The 21,228-nt window shown below is 36.6% G+C and overlaps 1 protein-coding gene across 1 annotated transcript in view; it reads left to right on the top strand.

Annotated features, from left to right (window-relative positions):
• LOC122800251 (solute carrier family 2, facilitated glucose transporter member 11-like) overlaps positions 1–21,228 on the top strand; it is a 400,142-nt gene that overhangs the window by 80,497 nt on the left and 298,417 nt on the right. Inside the window, exon 5 of the mRNA XM_044069742.1 lies at positions 4,417–4,546. Coding sequence (XP_043925677.1) covers positions 4,417–4,546 — 130 coding nt within the window. The remainder of the gene's footprint in view (positions 1–4,416; positions 4,547–21,228) is intronic.

Genomic DNA, 21,228 nt, shown 5'->3' with positions numbered 1-21,228 from the left:
ATTGGAGTGAAATTTAACTGACCTGCTCAATTGTTTTTAATTTAACCAATCCAAGCCTTTTTTTGTATAGCTCCAGTTCACACCCAAAGGTGTTTATGGTGTCCAAACCTTTTTTGGGTCTGGTTTCTCTAACTAGGCAACTTACAAGCCAGTATTATAGACAGTACTAGAAAGTGCAAGAAGTTATTAACAAAATGATACTAAGATTGTTAATCTAGTATGTGCTGCAGTAGACACATTAATCACTATTTATAACTTATTATTCATATTTTCATATTTGTGTTCATATTTTAATAACTGAGAGCCCTACATGTATGGTGTGACACTCCATGGTGGGGAATGGGAAAATTCTTTGTCAATGTCCATTTATATCTATACCTGAGATATTGCTAGTTGTTTGTTAGTAATTATGAAAATGAACAGTATTTCTGTGTGTACTTAATATTTCAAAAAACAAGTGACTTACAAACTGTTAACCAACCAGTAGGAGATAACAGTGCAAAAATACAAACTCAAAAAAATATCAAATCAGCACTGAAGGAGCAAAACAATCACCAGGTGCCCAAACGTTAATAATAACTATTTAATTAAACGCTTAACGAATCACCGCGTTTTTCATCTCACAGTTCAGACTTCATCAGACAAACACAAACAATAAAAACATCACTATTTATGCTCCTATCCCATTTAAAATATCCATTAGGAATAACTCAAGAAAAAAATCTCATTAACATTTAGACACAACTTCGCAAACTGAATTTCAATCCTTAACCGTATATCAAAGTTGTGTTTTTTAAAAAACTCAGATTTTAATATTCATTCCCACAATAAACTCATTAAATTATTAGTTCAAAAGATCTTACAAACTGTTGCATGACATTAGGTGACACCTTAGGTGTTGAAGAAAACCATCTTTGTTATTTGCACTGTAATTTGCACATCTTGAGAGATATGCAGTGTTATTTATATTGCTAATTATACAATTATTCATATGTTTTCATATTTCTGTACAGACCTAAATAAACTTGTGTCTAGTTAACAAAAATGTTCTAATAATATATGTCTAGGTTGTGTAGTTTCCAAGATATGATAATTTGTGAAAGTTTAGCAAAAAATATAATTTGGGGGTTGTGTACATTATGATTATAGTGTTTATGGAAAGACTATGAATGGACTGACTATTATCACTGTAAAGAATACTTCCTACTGAAACATTGCCATTTGTGCAGTTTTAGTAGCTTTTACTGTTCAGAAAATATTTACATTTATCAATTAGTGTTCAGAAAATATTTACATTTATCAATCTTATGATTTTTAAGTTTATTTTTCAGAAAATGCTCAGGAATGTAGGTTGTGTTTAGGCTGCTAGAGGTATGACAATCTACATCACATAGATGTTAATGAGTTAATGATAAAATCTTTGTAGCTGATGCTTTATAGGTACTGATTAAATTGTTTGAGGCAGACTGCAATTAAATTTTATTTTAATTTGAATGAAGCATGAAACAATATGGAAATGTGATCATGACACTGACAATATAGAATTTCCTGGATTTTCTGTTAAATGTTAACGTTGCACTGTTTAATCCTGCAGCTATTGACTTCTGATTGTATTACTGTTTAATTAATGTAAATTATTGTGTTACCAACTTCTTACATGTTGTGTATCTTTTATTGTTTTTGTTGTAAACCCTGAGCTGAGCCTGAACATGGTCTAATTAGATCAGTGCTATACTCCAGTCAACAAATAAACAAATAACCAAATAAATAAATAAGTATGTAAATAAGTAAATAAATAAATAAAGACAGGTAAGAAGGAAATGTCTTAGTAGAAGATGGTTTAACTGCTGGAATTCAACCTGTTATAGGAAGGTAAAGCTATGGAAACTGAAAAGAAAATGGACTAGTTTTTTGCTTCTTATAAACAACTCCACATTAGCAGTGAATTGTGGGATTCATGATAACAGAGAACTAAAGATATTCTGTAATAAAAGTGGTCTAATGATCCATTTTTTCAGAAAAAACTGAAGTAATCTGTAACTGCAATTGAATGAACCAAATACAAATATCATTATGAGTGTTAAGAAATAACATATTGTGTAGCATTTTGAAACCTCTTTTTTGAGATATATGTAATGAAAACAGACAACGGGAATTCACAGAGAACAACCTTTCCACATAATTTCTTCTAGATCTTTTGGATGTTTCCATAAAATTCTTGCCTAATTCAAATTATAGAACTCTTAATAATGATAAAAAATATCTGGAAGTAGTTTCACTTAAAGGAAGCTGACTCTGCCTGTAAACATTTTAAATAAAATCAACATAGTAGAAATAGATGTGATTTTGTATTATCTATTACCTGCTAGGATGTGCAATGAAATTACAGAAATTTTACTCTGCTTTGGAGGTTACTAGTCTTTACTATTTTCTCATTGGAATCTTCCATTGTAATTTCATTGCAACTTTCAACTGAACTATACTGATTTTAATTGGGACAATAAAGAAGATGAAATGCTGCCACAAGTACTGTCTGAACCAGGGTTTGACACTACAATATTGGAATGTAGTACTAAATAGTATTTTTTGTATGTGTGTAGGTGACAAAGTAATGTAGAGGTTAGTGTTGCTGTATCACAACACTTTATTCACTAGTTCAGTTCTCAGCTGGTATGTGTTTCTGTATGGGGTCTGCATATCCTTCCTATGTCCACTTGTGTTTTTACTGGGTATAGCTAATTCTTTCCACATCCCTAAAATGTGCAGTATGTGAGGTTGTAATTAATTTGCCATATGTAAGTGAGCATGTGTGTTTGCAAAATGTTCTGCCTAGGATAAGTTTATCTGCCTCATACCCAGTCAGTGCCAGGATAGTTACCATCTTTTACTCAATACTGAAATTGATTAAGCATGAAATTAGAAAACAAATACATTAATGTATTAAGTATTTAATTAGTACATGTTGGCCAAAGATATGCTGAAGTCTCCTGTTAGGGGAATTCTGGAAAGCCAATACACCACTAGGATGGTTCAAAGATATATAGTGCTTATAATCAAGCTGTACAATCAATAATCAAAGAGAATAGAACAAAACATTACTTAGCTTTGAAAAAACACAGCTAAGCGCAATCAGACAAGTAACATTCACAACAGAACAAAACATTGCTTAGTTTTAACATAACACAGCTAAGCACAATCTGACAAGTAACGTCTGCTTTATAAGGTATTTTGAATAATTTAACAATTGCAATAGGCAGTACCATCTTGGTCTTATCTATTACATAAATTATTTTCCTTTTTCTTTACAATGAGTTGGGGTCAAAAATTGCCTGTAAGTGACAAGCATGTGGTAAATGGTAGACAAATAAAAAAGCCGGCTAAGTATTATATGTTGTGTGTGTGTGTGTGTGTGTGTGTGTGTGTGTGTGTGTGTGTGTGTGTGTGTGTGTGTATGTAAATATATGTATGTATGTATATATATATATATATATATGGATTCCATACACTTGGTCGAATTATACTTGGTCGAAAATGATTCCAGGCAGTTCACTTCACTGAAAGCTCACTTGGTCGAAGTTCATTTGGTCGAAAATGGAATATAGCCCCTGCCCCACTGCAGTGCAACCCTGGAGTGAGAATATTAAATAAGGGGGGTGTGGGGGGGTGTGCCCCCTACATTATGCTAATAGTTTTTACTAAATATATATATCAATGCATTTCTAATGGATATACCTTCTTATAACAGTGAATACATTAAAATTATGTGGGTGGGGTGGGGGGCATAGCCCCCCAATATATATATATATATATATATATATATATATATATATATATATATATATATATATATATTTTTTTGTTTTAGCAATTTCTGGAAAAGTTTTGAATGAACAGACCACACTAATATATATATATATATCTATATATATCTATATATATATATATATATATATATATATATATATATATATATAAAATATATACTGTTATGTAAATATGTGTGTAATACGTATTCCATCAACACTTTTTTCACCTCTTATTTTCCATGGGCCGTAGCTTTTGCTAACATTAAATTTCTTCCATCTGTTTAGTTTCTGTAACATTGTTCAGTACATGTAGTAAAACTTGCTAATACCATTAATTGAGAAGCATCTTCAGTATTAGAATTTACTAGGACATGTCATGTTATTTTAATTCAAAAAAATGTTTAGGTTGTTGAATCCTGTTTTTATTAACAAAGTCCAGAAGACTTTTAAATGGATGTTTTACTTGTGTACTAATAACCAACAGTGTGGTGTTCATTATCATTTTCATGATTTATACACATCTTTATCATAGAGTTTATGTAATATTTTTTGAAGAACAAAACATGCCTAATCATCTTACACCTTGCAAACTACTTCTTGTTTTTTTCAGGTGTCAGTGTTTGTGTTCAGCCATTATATGTGAATGAGATTGCACCCAAAGCTGTGCGAGGCCTTATGTCTATGAGTTCATCAATCTTCATAACTGGTGGAATACTAACAGGACAAGTGATTGGCTTGAGGTAATGTTATGTAAGATTTGTCCTGTGTAACAATATGACAAAATGGATGCACTTACAAATGATGGAATAATAGTCTAGAGCATAATTATATTGCATTGCTTACATCACGGAAGCAGTTAACATGATTATTGAATGCATCTCTACACTTTAATATAATATATTTACACCACTGGCACTACACAAGTCTGCAACACAAAATGGGCATGTGTGAATTGAGACAATCAATTTGGTGAGAATTGCAAACCCAACTGATGTGAAAGAAAAGCGATAAAAATGTTTATGTTCCTTTTTTTTTTAAGGATCCCTGCAATGGTATAGACCATGTACATAACAGAAAAGTTAACACTTCCTTATATTGACAAGTGATCTTAGTGACCTCTCTGAGTCACCCTTAAAGTCAATGTTGTCACCTAGTGAAATCTTGACATGTAAACTACCCGGAAACATGTGAAGGCCGCTGCGTCTTGTATCACATAATTATTAGGAGTTTGAGATCCAGTTAAATGTTAACTCTTGTTCTCTTGTTTTTATACCTCTAGAGAAATTTAATTTTATCATTGTAAGCTATTTATTTGCAACATCTTAAAGTGTAAATATGAACTACACTATTCTGTAAACAACTTCCTTCAAGTATTTGAAACTAATGAGAAAGACAAAAAATATTAGGATAAACTATCAACTAGGTGGTGGTAGGGTTAGAGTACATACTCACACACACATGAATTGTATGCAGCAAAACAGTCACTTATGACAGAGCTGAAATTGGAGGCCATACTGAAGAAATGCACACAGAGATGTAAAACTACGCAAGTACTTCAATCAGTGACCAAATACCAAATATCAAAGTGACTGACTTTGTGGATCTTAGACAGTCTGCATGGGCAAAACCTTATCAAACCTGGAGACGTGTGCATTAAAAATGTTGATTATTTACATTGTGGTCACTGTCTCCAGAGCATAGTACTCCTTTTGTGACATGAGGTGGGGTTCAAGTTGCCAAAAAGGTTGGGAAGTGAATCATGCCAAGTCACAACACTCAGATGCAAGCTTTTGTAATAGCATATATGGCATAATCTGGCTTTTTACATCATATTATTGTTTGCAGTTGTCCACTGCCACAATTGTACAGATGCATGCATCTGTACTAACCACCATTGCTTAAAATGTGTCTGTAAGTACTCCACCATTTAAACAACATGAGCTGCTAATGGAGTCCCTTCACTGCCTCCTCTTAGTCCACAACATCCTGTGCTATGTTTTTATAGTCACTAGTGGACAGTGGATTAGCAGTATCACCCTGATACCATGTCTGTTGGGACAACATATTATCCAAAACAGCACAGACTGGTCAATTTTTTTGCAGCCACATTAGAAAAATCACAAAGAGTTCCACTAGAGAGAATCAGGAACTTCATGCATGTCTTCAGCTAGATGAAGTACACTGTTCAATGCTTTTGTCAGTACATCTGTTATACACCTTTTCAGTTTCTGAGTACAGATGTCATATTGGTATCATTTTAAAGTGGTTGTGAGGGAAACCAGTATATGCGTGGGACACAGTGGATCTTTCACAAACATTTAATAAATGTTTGTGGACATTAGTTATGTTGATTATTGTTCATCTGTAAATAATTTATATTCAGACTGATAAGCTATCAGTTCCTTGGACAGATGACAACACTATCAGTGATCAACTCAGCTATGGTTTGTATATATTGTGAGTAGTCCCAAGGGTTCACATACAGAGACCAGTAATTAGGCCATCTGTAATACAGTTACACTGGTATTTGATGGAGTGATACGGCTTTGAGGTTGATGGTTTCCATGTAAAAAACAAACAAACAAACAAAAAACACTGGAAACCAGCAAAGTGGAATGACATAAAAATGAAAAAAAAAATACCACATCAACTCTTTTTGAGAGCCAGTGGGTTGAATAAAATGTGATTTGGTTGTTGTAGAATTTTTAAATGTGTTTTGAATGTCTATTATTTATTTATTTATTTATTGGAATTGAAAATGTGCTTATTCAATATCATGTGGTTCTGCCTGATTATTTGATAACATTGTTTAAATGTGCTGTTGGTGTACTGCAGTATTCTGAGAAAGTATCGGAGAAAGTGAAACCAAAACACTGAATAAACTGGATAAATGTTAAAATATTTCTTGGTCAGCCTTTTGTGTGATTTTTTTAAGTTATTCCACCTTGTTGGTTTCCAGTGTTCTGGTTTGTTTTTGGTTTTGCTTTAGTGGGTACCAGCCATAGATGACCTTCATAAAAGTTCTGGTATAATTAACAATGATTCTACAGTGAATAATCTTACCATACACCAGTCCTGGATTCTTTTCAATGTGTCTTTGATAAGATAGCAGCTGCCTTGGCTGAGCTGCAGTCGTATGTTCAACTTTTATCTCAACAAGTTGGACATGCCTCTTCCTCACTAGAGTTATTTGGTTCCAAAGGGGATTTGGATGTTACAGTAGTTGAATTGGTGTTGATGTATCTAAGGATTTTATTTCTCTCATGTATTGTCATAGTTCCTTTTTATCTAAATCAGCTAATCCCTTTGCACATACCAAGACATATTATGTAGTTGTTAGAACAGCTTCCACTGTATTTGGTTAATTTAAAGAAATCATTAAATTATTTGAAAGGAAGATAAATATGTACCAATCCCTTGTTCTTTATAATCTCTTTTTGGAACACTGTGTTTCATCTAAGATTGCCCCCAAAGAGCTGAGATTTTATGAATTCCCTAATGGACTGCAAATTCTGATTCCTTTTATTGAAAACTTACTGATTTTTTTCAATGAATGTAGACTTCAATTATTGAAGAAGTTAATCAGTCATAATGTTAAACAAATTCAAGAACCTAATAGGAAATTGAAGGGACTGGATTCTCAGATTCATACTGTGACCAGCTTTAATTTTGTTGAATATGAAGCAGTTTTTATTTCCAGAGATAGGTATGTCAAAACTATTATTGAGTGGAAAAAGAAAATGGTGTGATATGGTAATGAGACTGCCTACCCTGCTCCCTCCTTCATGTGGGTGCTGTGTAATGGTGCTGATGTTTCTCTGAACACAGAGGATTATGGGCTATAATGAAGAACATTGGGCTGGTGTTTGAAATATTATAGCAGAAGAATATGTTTGTACATGTGCACTTCTGTCCTAACATTTTAAATCACAATCAATGATGTTCTCTCTTATCACCGTGAAAATATTTAGAATACTTATTGTTTTAAATATAATGTTGGGCTATATTTGCTATCTGAATATTTATTACATTTTATTCTAACAACAAATTTACATAGTTCATAGAAATGATATTTAAAAATATATTTTTATCAATCAAATACTAATTTTCAACTGTATAGGTGATGTTTGACATTGAGTATTGAATTAAACAATAGTAACAGTATTAAATAAAAGCTAGTGTTTGTATTATAGGATTTTAGCTGTAACTTTTATAATTAATAGGTCTGTAATGGAGAACACTGGACTATATAACTATTGAATAAAATGTAACAATGGTTTAACAAGTGAAATAATTTTCTTTGTCAGTCCTTGTATTAATTTTTTTCCTCTTAATATTCCTTAATGTGAAGCAAGATATTTTCGAATGCTTCTTTACTTCTGCCATACCTTTTATGCCCCATAAACTGATCCAGGTATGAGGTAACCATTTCATATTTTGTGCTGTTCGTATGTTTTAGCAGTTTCCTTGCTAATAACTAATATGCTTCCACATGATTGGTATGAGTTCCTGTGTCAGGATCATCAACGGTTTCACTGTGATTTACATTTTTTTTGCATAAAACTTTTCTCAGTTAGGTTTCATATTTCACCATATGTTGCCCACTGATCTGAATGAATTTCAGTGCCAGGTAAAATGTGATTTTCAATTAACAGCAGAAGTGTTGCAGCATTCCTTTTTCTACATATGTAATTACTCCAATTTTATTTTCAACATCATGCATACCAAAGACCCACTTCCCCTGTTCATTTCTATTCCTTCCTCTGTTGTACTTTGCATGCACAATTAAAGAGTCATCTATTTCAACAATTTTATTTTTAGTTCCACTAATCAAAATGGGATCCTTCAACAACTTTCAAAAGAAAACATTACATAGAAACTGAGACCAGTTGACAGCTGATTTGTTGGTAATATCGATTAAGAATGTGACAGTTGATACTGATGTTTTTAGACTTCAATAAAAATTGGTAGTAACATTTTTGGTAGTGGAATTTTAGATCATGAAAAAAGGTGTCCACTAAAAAAATACTCTGATAGGTCTACAAGACACAGAAGAGCATCTCCACTTCATACCAACTTTCTCAATGAATTTGTCATTTACAATCAGCACATTTTCTCCACAAGTATTTCCTCCCTGGATACTTTTATTGTGACACAATTAATGTGATCTACTTAGCCTCATATATTTCCTGCCCAACCTTCTATGTGGGGAAAATCAATAGAAGGCTGAGGGACAGAATGTATGAGCATGTTTACGATATTAAAAGGGCAAACACGCTAATGCCATATATAGACATAAAACCTAGTGGCCAAATTATAAAAAAGTTTGTTTTTTTCATCATTGATAAAGTTTTTTACAACATTGCAGACATTGTTTAGAATATAAGGAGTTGCTCTGACAGACAAGATGTGAAGGGGGCATTAATGACTGCATACATATTCTGCCAGTTTTAAAGCTCAGGTCATATTTAATTTTGTTTAGGAAAGCTTTTTATTTTTTTAACGGTATTTGCATAACATTTTTATGAGTATTTAAAATTTATAAGCTATTTGGATCATTGAATATTTAATGATTCATACGATTGTGATTGTCTGAGATGATTTTGGTTGAAATTAATTTACTCAAAATAAGTAAATCCTATTGGTGCCTTTGATTATTAAATATGAATGTATACCTGATGTGAAATGATGGAGTCCGAGGATGCTGTAGTGGGACAGAAATACTATAGTTTAAAGACTGCCTGTGATTACCTGGTGGATGTTTGTGTAGTTTTTATTGTTTTTCAGTAAAGTCAGTATTGATCTGTTTGGTTATTATTTTTTAATAAGACCATGGGCAATACTTTCTAGGGTAATGAGACTCTTATGTTTACTTTAGATATTAAGTGTCTGTTTACTAGCTTTCTGAAGGATGAAGGCTGTGAATTTATTAGATTATTTTTAGCTAATTATTCCAGTTATAGCGCTATGTTTATTAACACTATATGCATTCTAGCTGATGTATTGCTTGATAATATATATTTTTTATTTTTAATTACAAATATTATCAGCAGGTTGGTGGGTATCCATGGGGGCCACAGTCACCCTGTCTTTTGACAATCTCATCCTGGAATGGTGGCATTATTTAATTTTAAATAAGGTTAATTTATTTGCTAAAGCAACTTTTTAGAAAGATTTTGTCAATGATTTCTTTTTAATCTTGAATGGCACTACAGATGAATTGCTACAAATTTGGATCAGGTTTGAATTTTCTAGCATGTCCAAAGGTCAGTTGTCAATCTCCTCTCCGGTCCAGCTGGTGAATCTGGGAATCTTGAGGCAATGTTATAACTGCCTCATGTACACAGACAACCCTCTCCTCCTCCCACATAACACAAATACTTGCGAGAGATGCAGCTATTTAGCCAAACTGGAGGCTGAGCTCTCTCAACTCAGGACTGGCAAGACCAGACAGGAGGAGAAGGCAGCTACACACACCACAAAACCAGCCTCACATAATGCTACCACTCCACTGAATCAAACACATAAACACACAAAGACATACTCGGAGGCTCTGAGTAAAAATTTACCTAAACAGCAGAGGCCTCCAAAGCAGACACCCAAACAACTGCTACCTCAAGACACCCCACAAGCAACACATAAACCACAAAAGCAGTGTGCAAAGCAGTCACAGCCCTTAAGGCCAAATACAACACCAAACATACTTGTCATAGGTGACTCCATAGTCAGACACACTGACGTCCCACTCACCAGGCTGAACAAGGAGAGGGTCACAGTAAGCTGCCTATCGGGCTAGAATCCACCACATAACACAAGCACTCGGGTCACTCCACGGCAAGTACAAATATGACACAGTCATTGTCCATGCTGGTGTGAACGACCTGAGACGTACCTCCCTGGACTACATGAAAAGAGACATAGAGGAGCTCTCTGATTATGTAGCCCAGGCAGGTATGACCCTAACCCTGAGCAGTATCCTTCCTTCACCAAGAATGATGCCACAATATAGAGACAAGATGATCAGCTTTAACAATTGGCTTAATGTCTGGTGTCATTCAAAGGGGATCCAGTGTCTGTCTGCCTGGGATGACATGCTTGACAAGCCACGCTGCTTCAAGGGACGGCTTGCACCTGTCACCCTGGGATTCCGGATATTGGCTAAGGCTCTTGCCACCCCATAGTGCCTTTTTAGGCAAGGCTCAAATTCTAAACCTACCACCCTAGAAAACAAAAATGGGAAGAAACTGAGGGTAATGCTGCTCAATGCCAGAAGTCTAAATCTCAAAATGCATGCACTCGAGGCCCTTCTCAGTATGGAGAACATCGATGTCTGTGCTGTAACTGAAACCAGTTCAAGGCTCCTGAGAGCACCCGGCACTATTAGGTTTTACCTCATATCATGCGTTCCGCCCCAAAACCCGGACCACACCACAAAAGGAGGGGTGTATCCATATTCATAAAGGATACCCACACCTCCAGGTTGGTGGCAACGCATCAAGCTTGGAAACCATCCAGGTGCAACTAACCATAGGCAAAACTGCTCTACAAATTGTAGCATGCTACAGGCCACCCTCTCAAACTCAGGAACCCCACACAGCCTTCCTGAAGACACTGGAGGGTATAAATGTATCTCCAAACACCATCATATTGGGTGACTTCAACTACCCGAATATAGACTGGGAACATTACTCAAGCCCTAACTTTCTAGCCCAACGGTTCCTGGAGTTCATAAATTCAAATGCCATGGAACAGCTAGTCACTGTTCCCACAAGAGGAGAAAATATACTAGATCTCATTGTCACAAACATGGGGACAAAATGCTCCACACCGGTAGTATATCCCTCATTGGTGAGATCTGATCATAAACTAATCTCACTGGAAATCCACATCCCGCCCCCACCCCAAACAAAAAAGACCATAGTGAAGAACTTCTCTAAAGCAAACTTCACACTACTCAAGACTGGTGTAGTATCCTTCAAGGCCCCTGAGCCAGAGGAAACCACAACCCAAGCTGCGGAAGCCCTTACAAATACCTTCTATGAACACCTCCAGGACTGCATGGATCAGGCAATCCCAAATAAAACCAAGACTCTTTCCACAAAGGGCAAACATCCAGTCTGGTGGACCCCAGCCATTAACAAACTTTACAATAAGAGGAGAAAGCTATTACATGATAGAACAAAATCCATAAAAGGGAAGTCACCCTGATCATTATTAGTAAAAAATACGAGCACTCATAAAATCAACTAAGGCCAATTTTGAGAGAAAAATTGCCATGGATTCAAAGGACAATCATAAGGCCTTTTTCAGCTATGTTAGGAACCTGGATGGAAACTCCCAGATATGCTCAGAATTAGTCCAAAATGATACAAAATCACTGAACCCACAGACATTGCCAACATACTGGCAGACAGGTTCAGTGCAAACTTCACCCCCCTCTCCCCCCCCTAAAGGAGAGATAACTATCCCAGCCGAGTGTAGCCTCCCGGACATCTCAAAAGCGCAGGTGAAAGCTGCTCTCTCTAAAGCTAAAAACACAGCATCAATGGGACTGGATGGTGTCCCCGGCTGTGTGCTACACGAGCTAAATGAGGAATTAACCCCGCACATAAGGCAGCTGTTTAATCTCAGCCTTACCACAGGATACGTGCCCAAGGAGTGGCGACGGCAACTGTGGTCCCACTCCACAAAGGCGCCTCACGGACCCTGTTAATTACCGCCCCATAAGCTTAACAAGTCTAGTCTGCAAAGCTATGGAGAGGATCATAATGGAGCTCATAAACAAAGATATAGGGGACTTGCAGACATTGGACCCGACCCAGTTCGGCTTTGTCAAGGGAAGATCATGCCTTTTGAACTTGGTCGACTTCTTCGAAACAGTCACCAAGGCCATTGATGAGGGAAAGGCAGTCCATACAGCCTACCTTGACCTTGCAAAGGCTTTCAACACAATACCCCACTCGGGTATTGTAGAAAAACTTACCAACTTAAATGTAAACCCATATGTCACAAGATGGGTTGCAAACTGGCTTAAGGACAGAACCCACAGGGTTAGAGTTGCTGGCACTGTGTCAGACTCCAAGCCGGTCACAAGTGGTGTCCCACAGGGCTCGGTCCTTGGCCCCCTATTGTTTGGCATCTACTTCTCAGAAGTACAGGCCAGCATGGGAGGACTTTGGCTGACAAAGTTTGCAGACGACTGCAAACTGGGCGCCATAGTGGAAAGTGCATCGAACACGGATATACTTCAGAAGGGACTCACAGAAACAGATAGCTGTTGCCAGAGCCATGGCCTGAAGTTAAACGCCAAAAAATGTATAGTCATACCCTTCGGGAAAAACAAGGTAACCCCAAGCTACCATATAGGTGGCAATCCACTAAGCACAGAAGAGGTTATCAGGGACCTGGGGACCCAGGTTGACAGTGGCCTTTCTTTTGACACTCACATTGCTAAAGTGGTTAGAAAGACCTTCTACATTGCCCACCTGATCATGAAGGGATTCACATCCAGATCTAGTGAGGTCATTGTTCCCCTGTACTCTTCACTTATCAGACCAATGATCGAGTACAATGCCCCATTCGGGATGTATCTCACCAGACATCTGCAGCAATTGGAGAGACCCCAAAAGTTCCTCACCAAAAGGATAAAGGGACTCAAAATCTGTCATATGCTGCCAGATTGAAGAAACTCCAGCTCTATTCAGTCGCATACCGTCTGCTCAGAGGTGATATGTGCCTGACATACAAGGCCATGTCCAACCCGGAATTAATGGACATGCTCCACCTCAAAAATCCAAATCCACCAAAACCACTAGAGCAAGCGACTTAAACCTTAGCACGGATATAAATAGGACGTGCTGGAGGGATAGATTTATCACTCAGAGACTCCCTATGCTGTGGAATAAAATCCCGGTCCATGTGAGGCAGAGCACCTCGCTGACTCTGTTCAAGAGAAATCTAGACCTGTGGATGGGAGATCGTAGGTTTACCCCGGGAATCATCTCTGTGTCACTGCTGGACAGAGGCACAACAAACTAATGGGCACAGTATTTTTTCATATAAGGGGTGGCGTAAGCCACAAAAATTTGGGCTAGGCTTATAAATGCCTTAGGGCAGATAGCCTAGTATAAACCTATGAACCTATGAACCTATGAATTGTCATTATGTGGAGAAAGAAAATACAAGTGTTGCCATTTCCTGAGCTGATAGTAAATTCATTTTAACAGTCTTTAGCTAAAGTCTTTAAGCCTATATTAATGATTGCAATACATAGTCACACTGCATTTTGTTTTTTAAGTGGCTTAACAGTTGGTATAAAACCCTTGTTTCATTATTATATACCGAGTATATGTCAGGCTAGTTCAGGACTAGTCTTAGCAGTAAGGCATTTCCAATCCAGTCAGCTCAGAGCTAAGGCTGTAGTTGCTTTTCCCTCCCAGCTAACCTGTTGTAGTTGTATTCTTAAATCCAGTGTATCTGTTGTTTCCTGCCCCTTATGATAATGAGACAACATAATTCCCTTTCCCTGTTTATTGGCTGTTGACATTAAACACATTAATATCATTTTGTAAAGTCTCTCTCCTTAAAACACTCACTCGGTTAAAAGACCTTTGAGAAAATTACTTAATAGTGAGTATATTGATACTACTTGTGCTGATTTTAGTATTAAATTATTGATTTTTTTTTTCAAAATTAAAATTAGCTTATTGGTTCTTGCTGGTGGCATAAGAGTGTTCCCAGGCTAGTTGTATTGAAGTTTAAATACTCAGTAGCACGTCCACCCAAACATTATCCTAAAACCAATTTCCAAGCAGTCATAATTACCTCTGCCCTGAGTCATTCCTGTTGGTATAATAGACCAGCACTTCCCCAAAACTTTTGTAGCCAGCCTAATTGAGATGGATATCTTGAGAGAGAGTAAGAATTGTCTCAGGCTGTCTGATGCTCATCTGTTACTCAATTAACATAACCCAGTGTGTGAGAGATATGCATATATAATGTGCTTGGTGGGAAATTCTTACAAACAGAAAACTCAGACACCAAAATCATCAGCAGTAAATCACACATCACACCTCTTCAAGGCCATCACAATACACATAATCCATCAAATGCTGAGGTTCTAAATATTAACTTGTCTAAACCTCAAAGACCTCCAAAACACAACACAGGTACAAAACACAACACAGGTACAAAGAACACTCAGCAAGTTAAGCCTACCTCCTCACATAACACAAAGAGTCCCAAAATTACAGATGCTGAACCCATAAGGCAGGCATCAACCCAACCAAATATTCTTGTTATAGGTGATACCATTGTAAGACATACAGATGTTCCTCTTACCAGGCTGAACAAGGACAATTGATGGCTAGTTGCTTGTCTGGTACTAGGATATATCAAAATGTGCATGCACTCAAGTCCTTGAACAACAACTACCAGTATGACTCTGTCATAGTTTATGTAGGTGTCAGTGATTTGAGGTGTACCTCCCTGGACTATATAGAGAGAGATGTGATGGAGCTCTCAGACTATGTATCTAAGGCAGGTATGAGACTAGCACTGAGCAGCATTTTACTTTCTCCAAGGATGATGCCACAGTATGAGCAAAAAATAATTGACTTCAGTAATTGGCTTAATTTCATTCAAAGGGGATCCAGTATTTGCCAGCCTTACAAGATTTGATCGACAGACCAAACCTTTTCATCGGTGATTGCCTGCATCTGTCCTCTCTCAGGTTTCAGATATTGGCTAAGACATTATCCATCACCATAGCACCTTTGTTAGGCAATGCCAACTTGATAAACCTACCAACATAATGAAACAATCAAAGGAAATATCAAGGTGTACTGATCAAAGCTAGGAGCATAAATAAGAAACTCCACTCCCTACAAGCCCTTCTCAAACTGGAGGGCATTGATATCTATGTAGTGACTGAGACATGGTTTAAAATAATGAAAAGCACTCTGGCTGTGCAGGGGTATAACACCTTCCACACATTTAGGCAACCTACTGTACAGGATGGAAAAAAGTGCAAGTGTCTCAGTCTACATCCAGATGAGACTCACATCAAGGCTGGTAAAGCAGCATGATGCATTAGAGCTTTTTCATGTCCAAATAACCACCAGAAAGGTCCAGTACAATATACTAGCTAGCTACAGAACTCCCTCTATGACACAAGATAGCCACAATGCCTATCTACAGGAACTAGCATCACTCAGTATTAAACCCAATACCATTTTCTTAAGTGAGATAAAATATCCAACTATAGACTGGGAAATCTACACCACCACTAGTGCACAAGCAGAGATTCCTGGACCTTGTCAATACAAATGTCCTGGAACAATTATTCAGAGTAGTCACTAGGGGGAATAACATCTTGGATCTTGTCTGTATTAATATGGGAGTATCTTACATTGTCCCTTGCATATCTTCATCACTTGTTAGGTCTGACCCTAAAGCAGTTTCCTTCAAAATAAAACTGAAACCAGAGATCCCTTCCACCCAAAGTACCCTTAGAAATTTCTTTAAGAAAAACTGAATAATCGTAAATGATACATTGGTAAGCCTCATATACCCACTACATCCAGTTAACTCCACTGAATACTCAGATATGTGCACCACCACACTATTCCAGCATGTAAACAGCTGTATGAATGCAGCTGTGCCCCACAGGAACAAGTGCAGGGAAAACCCCCAGAAACAAACCCTATAATTGCAACAAGCTTTATAATAAAAGGAAAAGAACTTTGACCAAAAGTAAGAAGAGTAATTCCCAGAATTTTACAGTCCTTGTTACTGAAATAAACAAACAACTCAGGAGCTTAATAAAATCCGCTAAAGCCAATTTTGAAGATAAAATAGCTATACAAGCCAAAGACAATCACAAGACATTTTTTAGTTATATTCATGATCTCAAAAGTACAATACAAGAATGTGCTGAGATGATTGTGAACAATGCTACCTACACTGAGGCTGAAGATATAGATAACCTACTGGCTGATAAATTTTGCTTTGAGTTTACCCCTCTCTCCCATCTATCTGTCTGTCAAGATCTACCTGAAACTGGTTCACCTCCAGCTATCAGACAAGACCAAGTCCTAAAGTGCTGTCAAAAGCTAAAAATGCTGCATCAGTGGGTCCTGACAATATCCCTGGATGCATCTCAGATAACATGAAGCATGATTTAGCCACATCCCTAAACAACACTGTTCAATCTCAGCGTCCATACAAGTTTTCCACCAACTGAATGGAGAACAGCTACAGTCATCAGTCATCCCCTGCGTAAGGGAGAACCTTCCACAGACCAAGCAATATCAGACCCATAAGTCTGACCAGCCTCATATGCAAAGCCATGGAAAGACTTATCATGGAATTAATCAATCAGGACATAGGGAACCTCCAAACACTGGACCCATCTCATTTTAGATTCATCAAGGGCAGGTCATGCTTAGTCATTCTGATGGATTTTTTTGAAAAGGTCACCAAACCAGTGGATGAAGGCAAAAGGGTACACTACACACCTGGACCTGACAAATGTTTTTGACACAGCTTCTTACTTGGGCATAGTAAAAAAAATGAATAAACTGGGTATAAACCTCTATGTCAAACCTATGGCATGCATTGGATTGCCAACTGGCTCACAGGTAGAACACAGGAAATCAAAATAGGAGAAGTTACCTCCACAAAGAGACCAGTCACCAGTGGAATCCCCCAGGGTTCAGTGCTGGGACCTCTCCTGTTTGGCATCTACCTTTCTGAAGTATAAGTCAATACCAAAGGGCTCTGGCTGACTCAATTTGCAGATGACTGCAAGATAGAAGTAGTCGTGGAATCCCCAAATGACTTAGCCATCTTGCTGAAAAGTTTGTCCCAAATAAATAAATTATGTCAAAATCATGCACTGAAACTAAATGCCATAAAATGCATTATTGTATCCTTTGGGAAGTCATCTATCCCAGGGAAATACCACATTAACAATACGTACCCACGAGTTTACCCAGTTGTTCAGGATTTTTGAACTTATGTGGACACTGACCTAACTTTTGATCAACATGCATCCATTGTTGTAAGAAAGTCCTTCTATATTGTACAGCTTATAAACAAAGGGATTGTGTCTAGATCTAGGGATATAATTTTCCCCTTTACTCAGCCCTCATTAGGCCAATCATTGAATATTATGCCCTTTTTGGCATGTATCTGTCCAGACAAATGCATCAGTTGGAATGTCCATGTAGATACCTTACTAAAAGGATACAAAACCTAAACAACATGTCCTACATGGACCGACTCAAAGTCCTATCACTATACTTGGTATCCTACAGTTGCTAAGAGGTGATCTGTGTCTAGCATACAAAACATCCACCATCCCAGTACTGATGGATTTACTGCACATCAGCAAGTCAAATGGCATCAAACATTCTCAGTTTAGGGATCTAAACCTCTTCTGCAACATCAACAGAACAGTTTGGAAGAGAAGTATGTCTCACAGAAGATACTGCAGCTCTGGAATAGACTCCCCATCCACATAAAACAAAGTTTATCCCTGTTGATATTCAAGGGCAACTTGGATCTATGGATGGAAAACAGAAAATTTACTCCAGAACTACCATCTGTACTATGACTGGATAAAGGCAGCTCATAAATGCTTTATCCCATGCATATTTCCCCTCAAACTATCTATGGTATGATCCCAGTTATTTTCATTAGGGATAATATATAATTATCGACCATGAGATGAGTAAGGCCAATCTCTAACTAAATGCGATACTGTAGATAATTTTGAGCACAAAAAGGGAAACTGGCTAGGTTTAAAATGGCCTGCAATGACAGCTGGCCTAGTACTTGCTTATTAACCTATTAATGCTAGCACTAATTTTCTGGAATTTTCTATTGGACATATAGGGAATACTAAAGCTTTTATGGATGTTGTTTTAACTATGTATAATAATAGGAAGAACTTAGTCATATTCATCGAAAGAATACTTTTGTGAATAGCTTTGTACATTTTAAGAGCGATCACCCACATATTAAAAATAATATTCCAAAAGGTCAGGTGATAAGGGTATCTTGTTTAACTATTAATGAAATATTTTTATGATTAACTTGATTATGTTTTCAGTTATTTCAGAAAAGAGGGTACTGCCTTAAATTACTGTGTTTGATTAAGAAATGGATTATTAAAAATTGGGCTTCTTTGTATCCCAGTATATTATATGCTGGGTTCAATAACATTAAAGATTTTAAAGATAATCAAAGTTTTTTTAGTAAAGCCAACGGCCTGGATATGTACATAAACAGTAGTAATATAAAAGATATTATAAATAAGCATTGAAAAAATATTATGGATGTTTTGGATTTAAACAGAATATTAGGAAAAAGCATTTTTACATAGAAAAGAGGTACCAATTTAAAAAGTTGCCACAAACTGATACTACCAAGGTACCTTTGTTATATACTAACAAGAAAAAAAGGAACCTATTTTGTTGGAGGGTGTAACTGATGTACATATATTTATGGGGGTCCTATCAGCAGACCGAAGATGCATGTTTTCAAATGCGTCTTGGTCGAACTGACAAAACCGAAACTGCAAAATATCGAAGTGGCATGTGTTTAATTCTTTCCTGGGAAAGAATTAAACTGCTTCGGTACTTTTCCATTTTCGGCACTGTAGTGTGGTCTCGGAGTTGGTATATATTTAAGTAGGGGGGTGTGGGGGGCGTAGCCCCCCGCTTAATCTCATGTTTTAATGTGCTTTTTTTTTTTTTTTGGAACGGTGATTTTTTTTTCCCTTGGGAAAAAATCGCTGTTCTGACAGTTTGGTTTTGTAAGCTTTCACTTATATGGAGTCGATTAATCACCGTTCGCTTACCTAAGCATTCGGTGATCTAATATAAACCCTATTTATGACAGCCTCTTTGAAGTTCTTCCTCACTTAAATAAAACAGTGTATAGTTCTGGCCATTTTACATATAACTCCATAAAGCTCATTTATTTAGCCTTTTTTGCTCACTGTTGTCCACTAGGATCAGGGAATGTTAGTATGATATTAGGAAAAAGGATATGAATAATGCCCTATATCGACACAAATTATGATGTGTAGGCAAAAAAAGTTTGTTTATGGCTATTGATATTTAGACATTAGATTATATGGGTGGGAATTACAAAAACAGTTTAGAGAAAAGGAAAGTCAGATAGCAGACTTAGTTAAGATCCAACAAACATCTGGGGATGAATGAAGTTATTAACATCAAATGTTTTTTGAGAGCCAGGGTGTTGAATAAAATGTGATTTGGTTTTTGTAGGATGCTTTTTTAAATGTTTTTTTTGTGTTTTTTAAATGTATTTTAATGTTTTTGAATATTGAAAATGTGTTTATTTATTGTCATGTGGTTCTAACTGATTAACTGACAACATTATTTAAACGTGCTGTTGGTGTACTGCAGTATTCTGGGAAAGTTTTATGAACAGTGAGATGAAAAATTGAATAAACTGAGTGAGCATTAAAATGTTTCTTGGTCAGCCTTTTGTGTTGTGTTTTTTTCAGTGGTTTCTGTGTATAGTTCACAGCCACTTCAGAATTAAAATAACTTGCAGTGTTGCACCTTTCAATAACTATTTGAGCAGATACAGTGTATTCTTAGGCATGTTACTGCCTGGTGTCCAGAAGTTAAACAGGATTTTCTGTCCTCTCTAATGTCTTCTGTAGGACCTGGTAATGTGTCAGTTGCTAGTATTCACTGTGCTGTGCAGATCTTGGCCCTTTGGAGCAAGGCCCTCTAGATAGGGTTACCACCTGTCCCTCTTTGCAAGGTACAGTCTCTCTTTGGGCAGATGTGTCCCGCAAAAAAAAAAATGGCAAATGTCATGAGATTTTAGGACAAAAATATATCATGTTTTCTTTAATTCTTGCATAAAAAGGTTATTTCATATCTGAAATGCTAACATCTTATATGAAATAGCATAAGCAATTTAAATGTTGCAAGAACCTTTTATTTAGGCAAAAAAGTGAAGCTTTGATCTTTTTACTGTCCATGAGTATGTTTTGTCCTGTAAAACTTCACATTTCTACAAAAAATGTCCCACTTTGGGAATTTGAAAAGGTGGCAACCCTATATCTAGAAAGAGTTCATGTGCTCCCTACTAAGGCACAATAAGTGTTCAACATATCCCTGCACATCATCTCTTGGTCAGACGGATTTATGTTCAGCCTTCTCATCGATGCAAAATAAAAAGCAAAGGTACATGGAGCGCTAAAAAAGCATTTATTTTTAATGAAGAATTTAGCACTTTAGTCCTAGAAATATGAAGAACTTCATCAGAGTTAAAACAAGAATTACATCAGCCACATAAATATCAACTGACAACCAATCATATCAGTTCATTCAAAAAAAAACTCAAAACATTTGCATACTTCTCAATTAACTAA

The sequence above is a fragment of the Protopterus annectens genome, chromosome 4.part0 (genome assembly GCF_019279795.1).
Source record: "Protopterus annectens isolate FY-2018-M chromosome 4.part0, PAN1.0, whole genome shotgun sequence".
NCBI classification, from domain to species: Eukaryota; Metazoa; Chordata; order Ceratodontiformes; family Protopteridae; genus Protopterus; species Protopterus annectens.
This window is presented reverse-complemented; position numbering and strand designations above follow the sequence as displayed.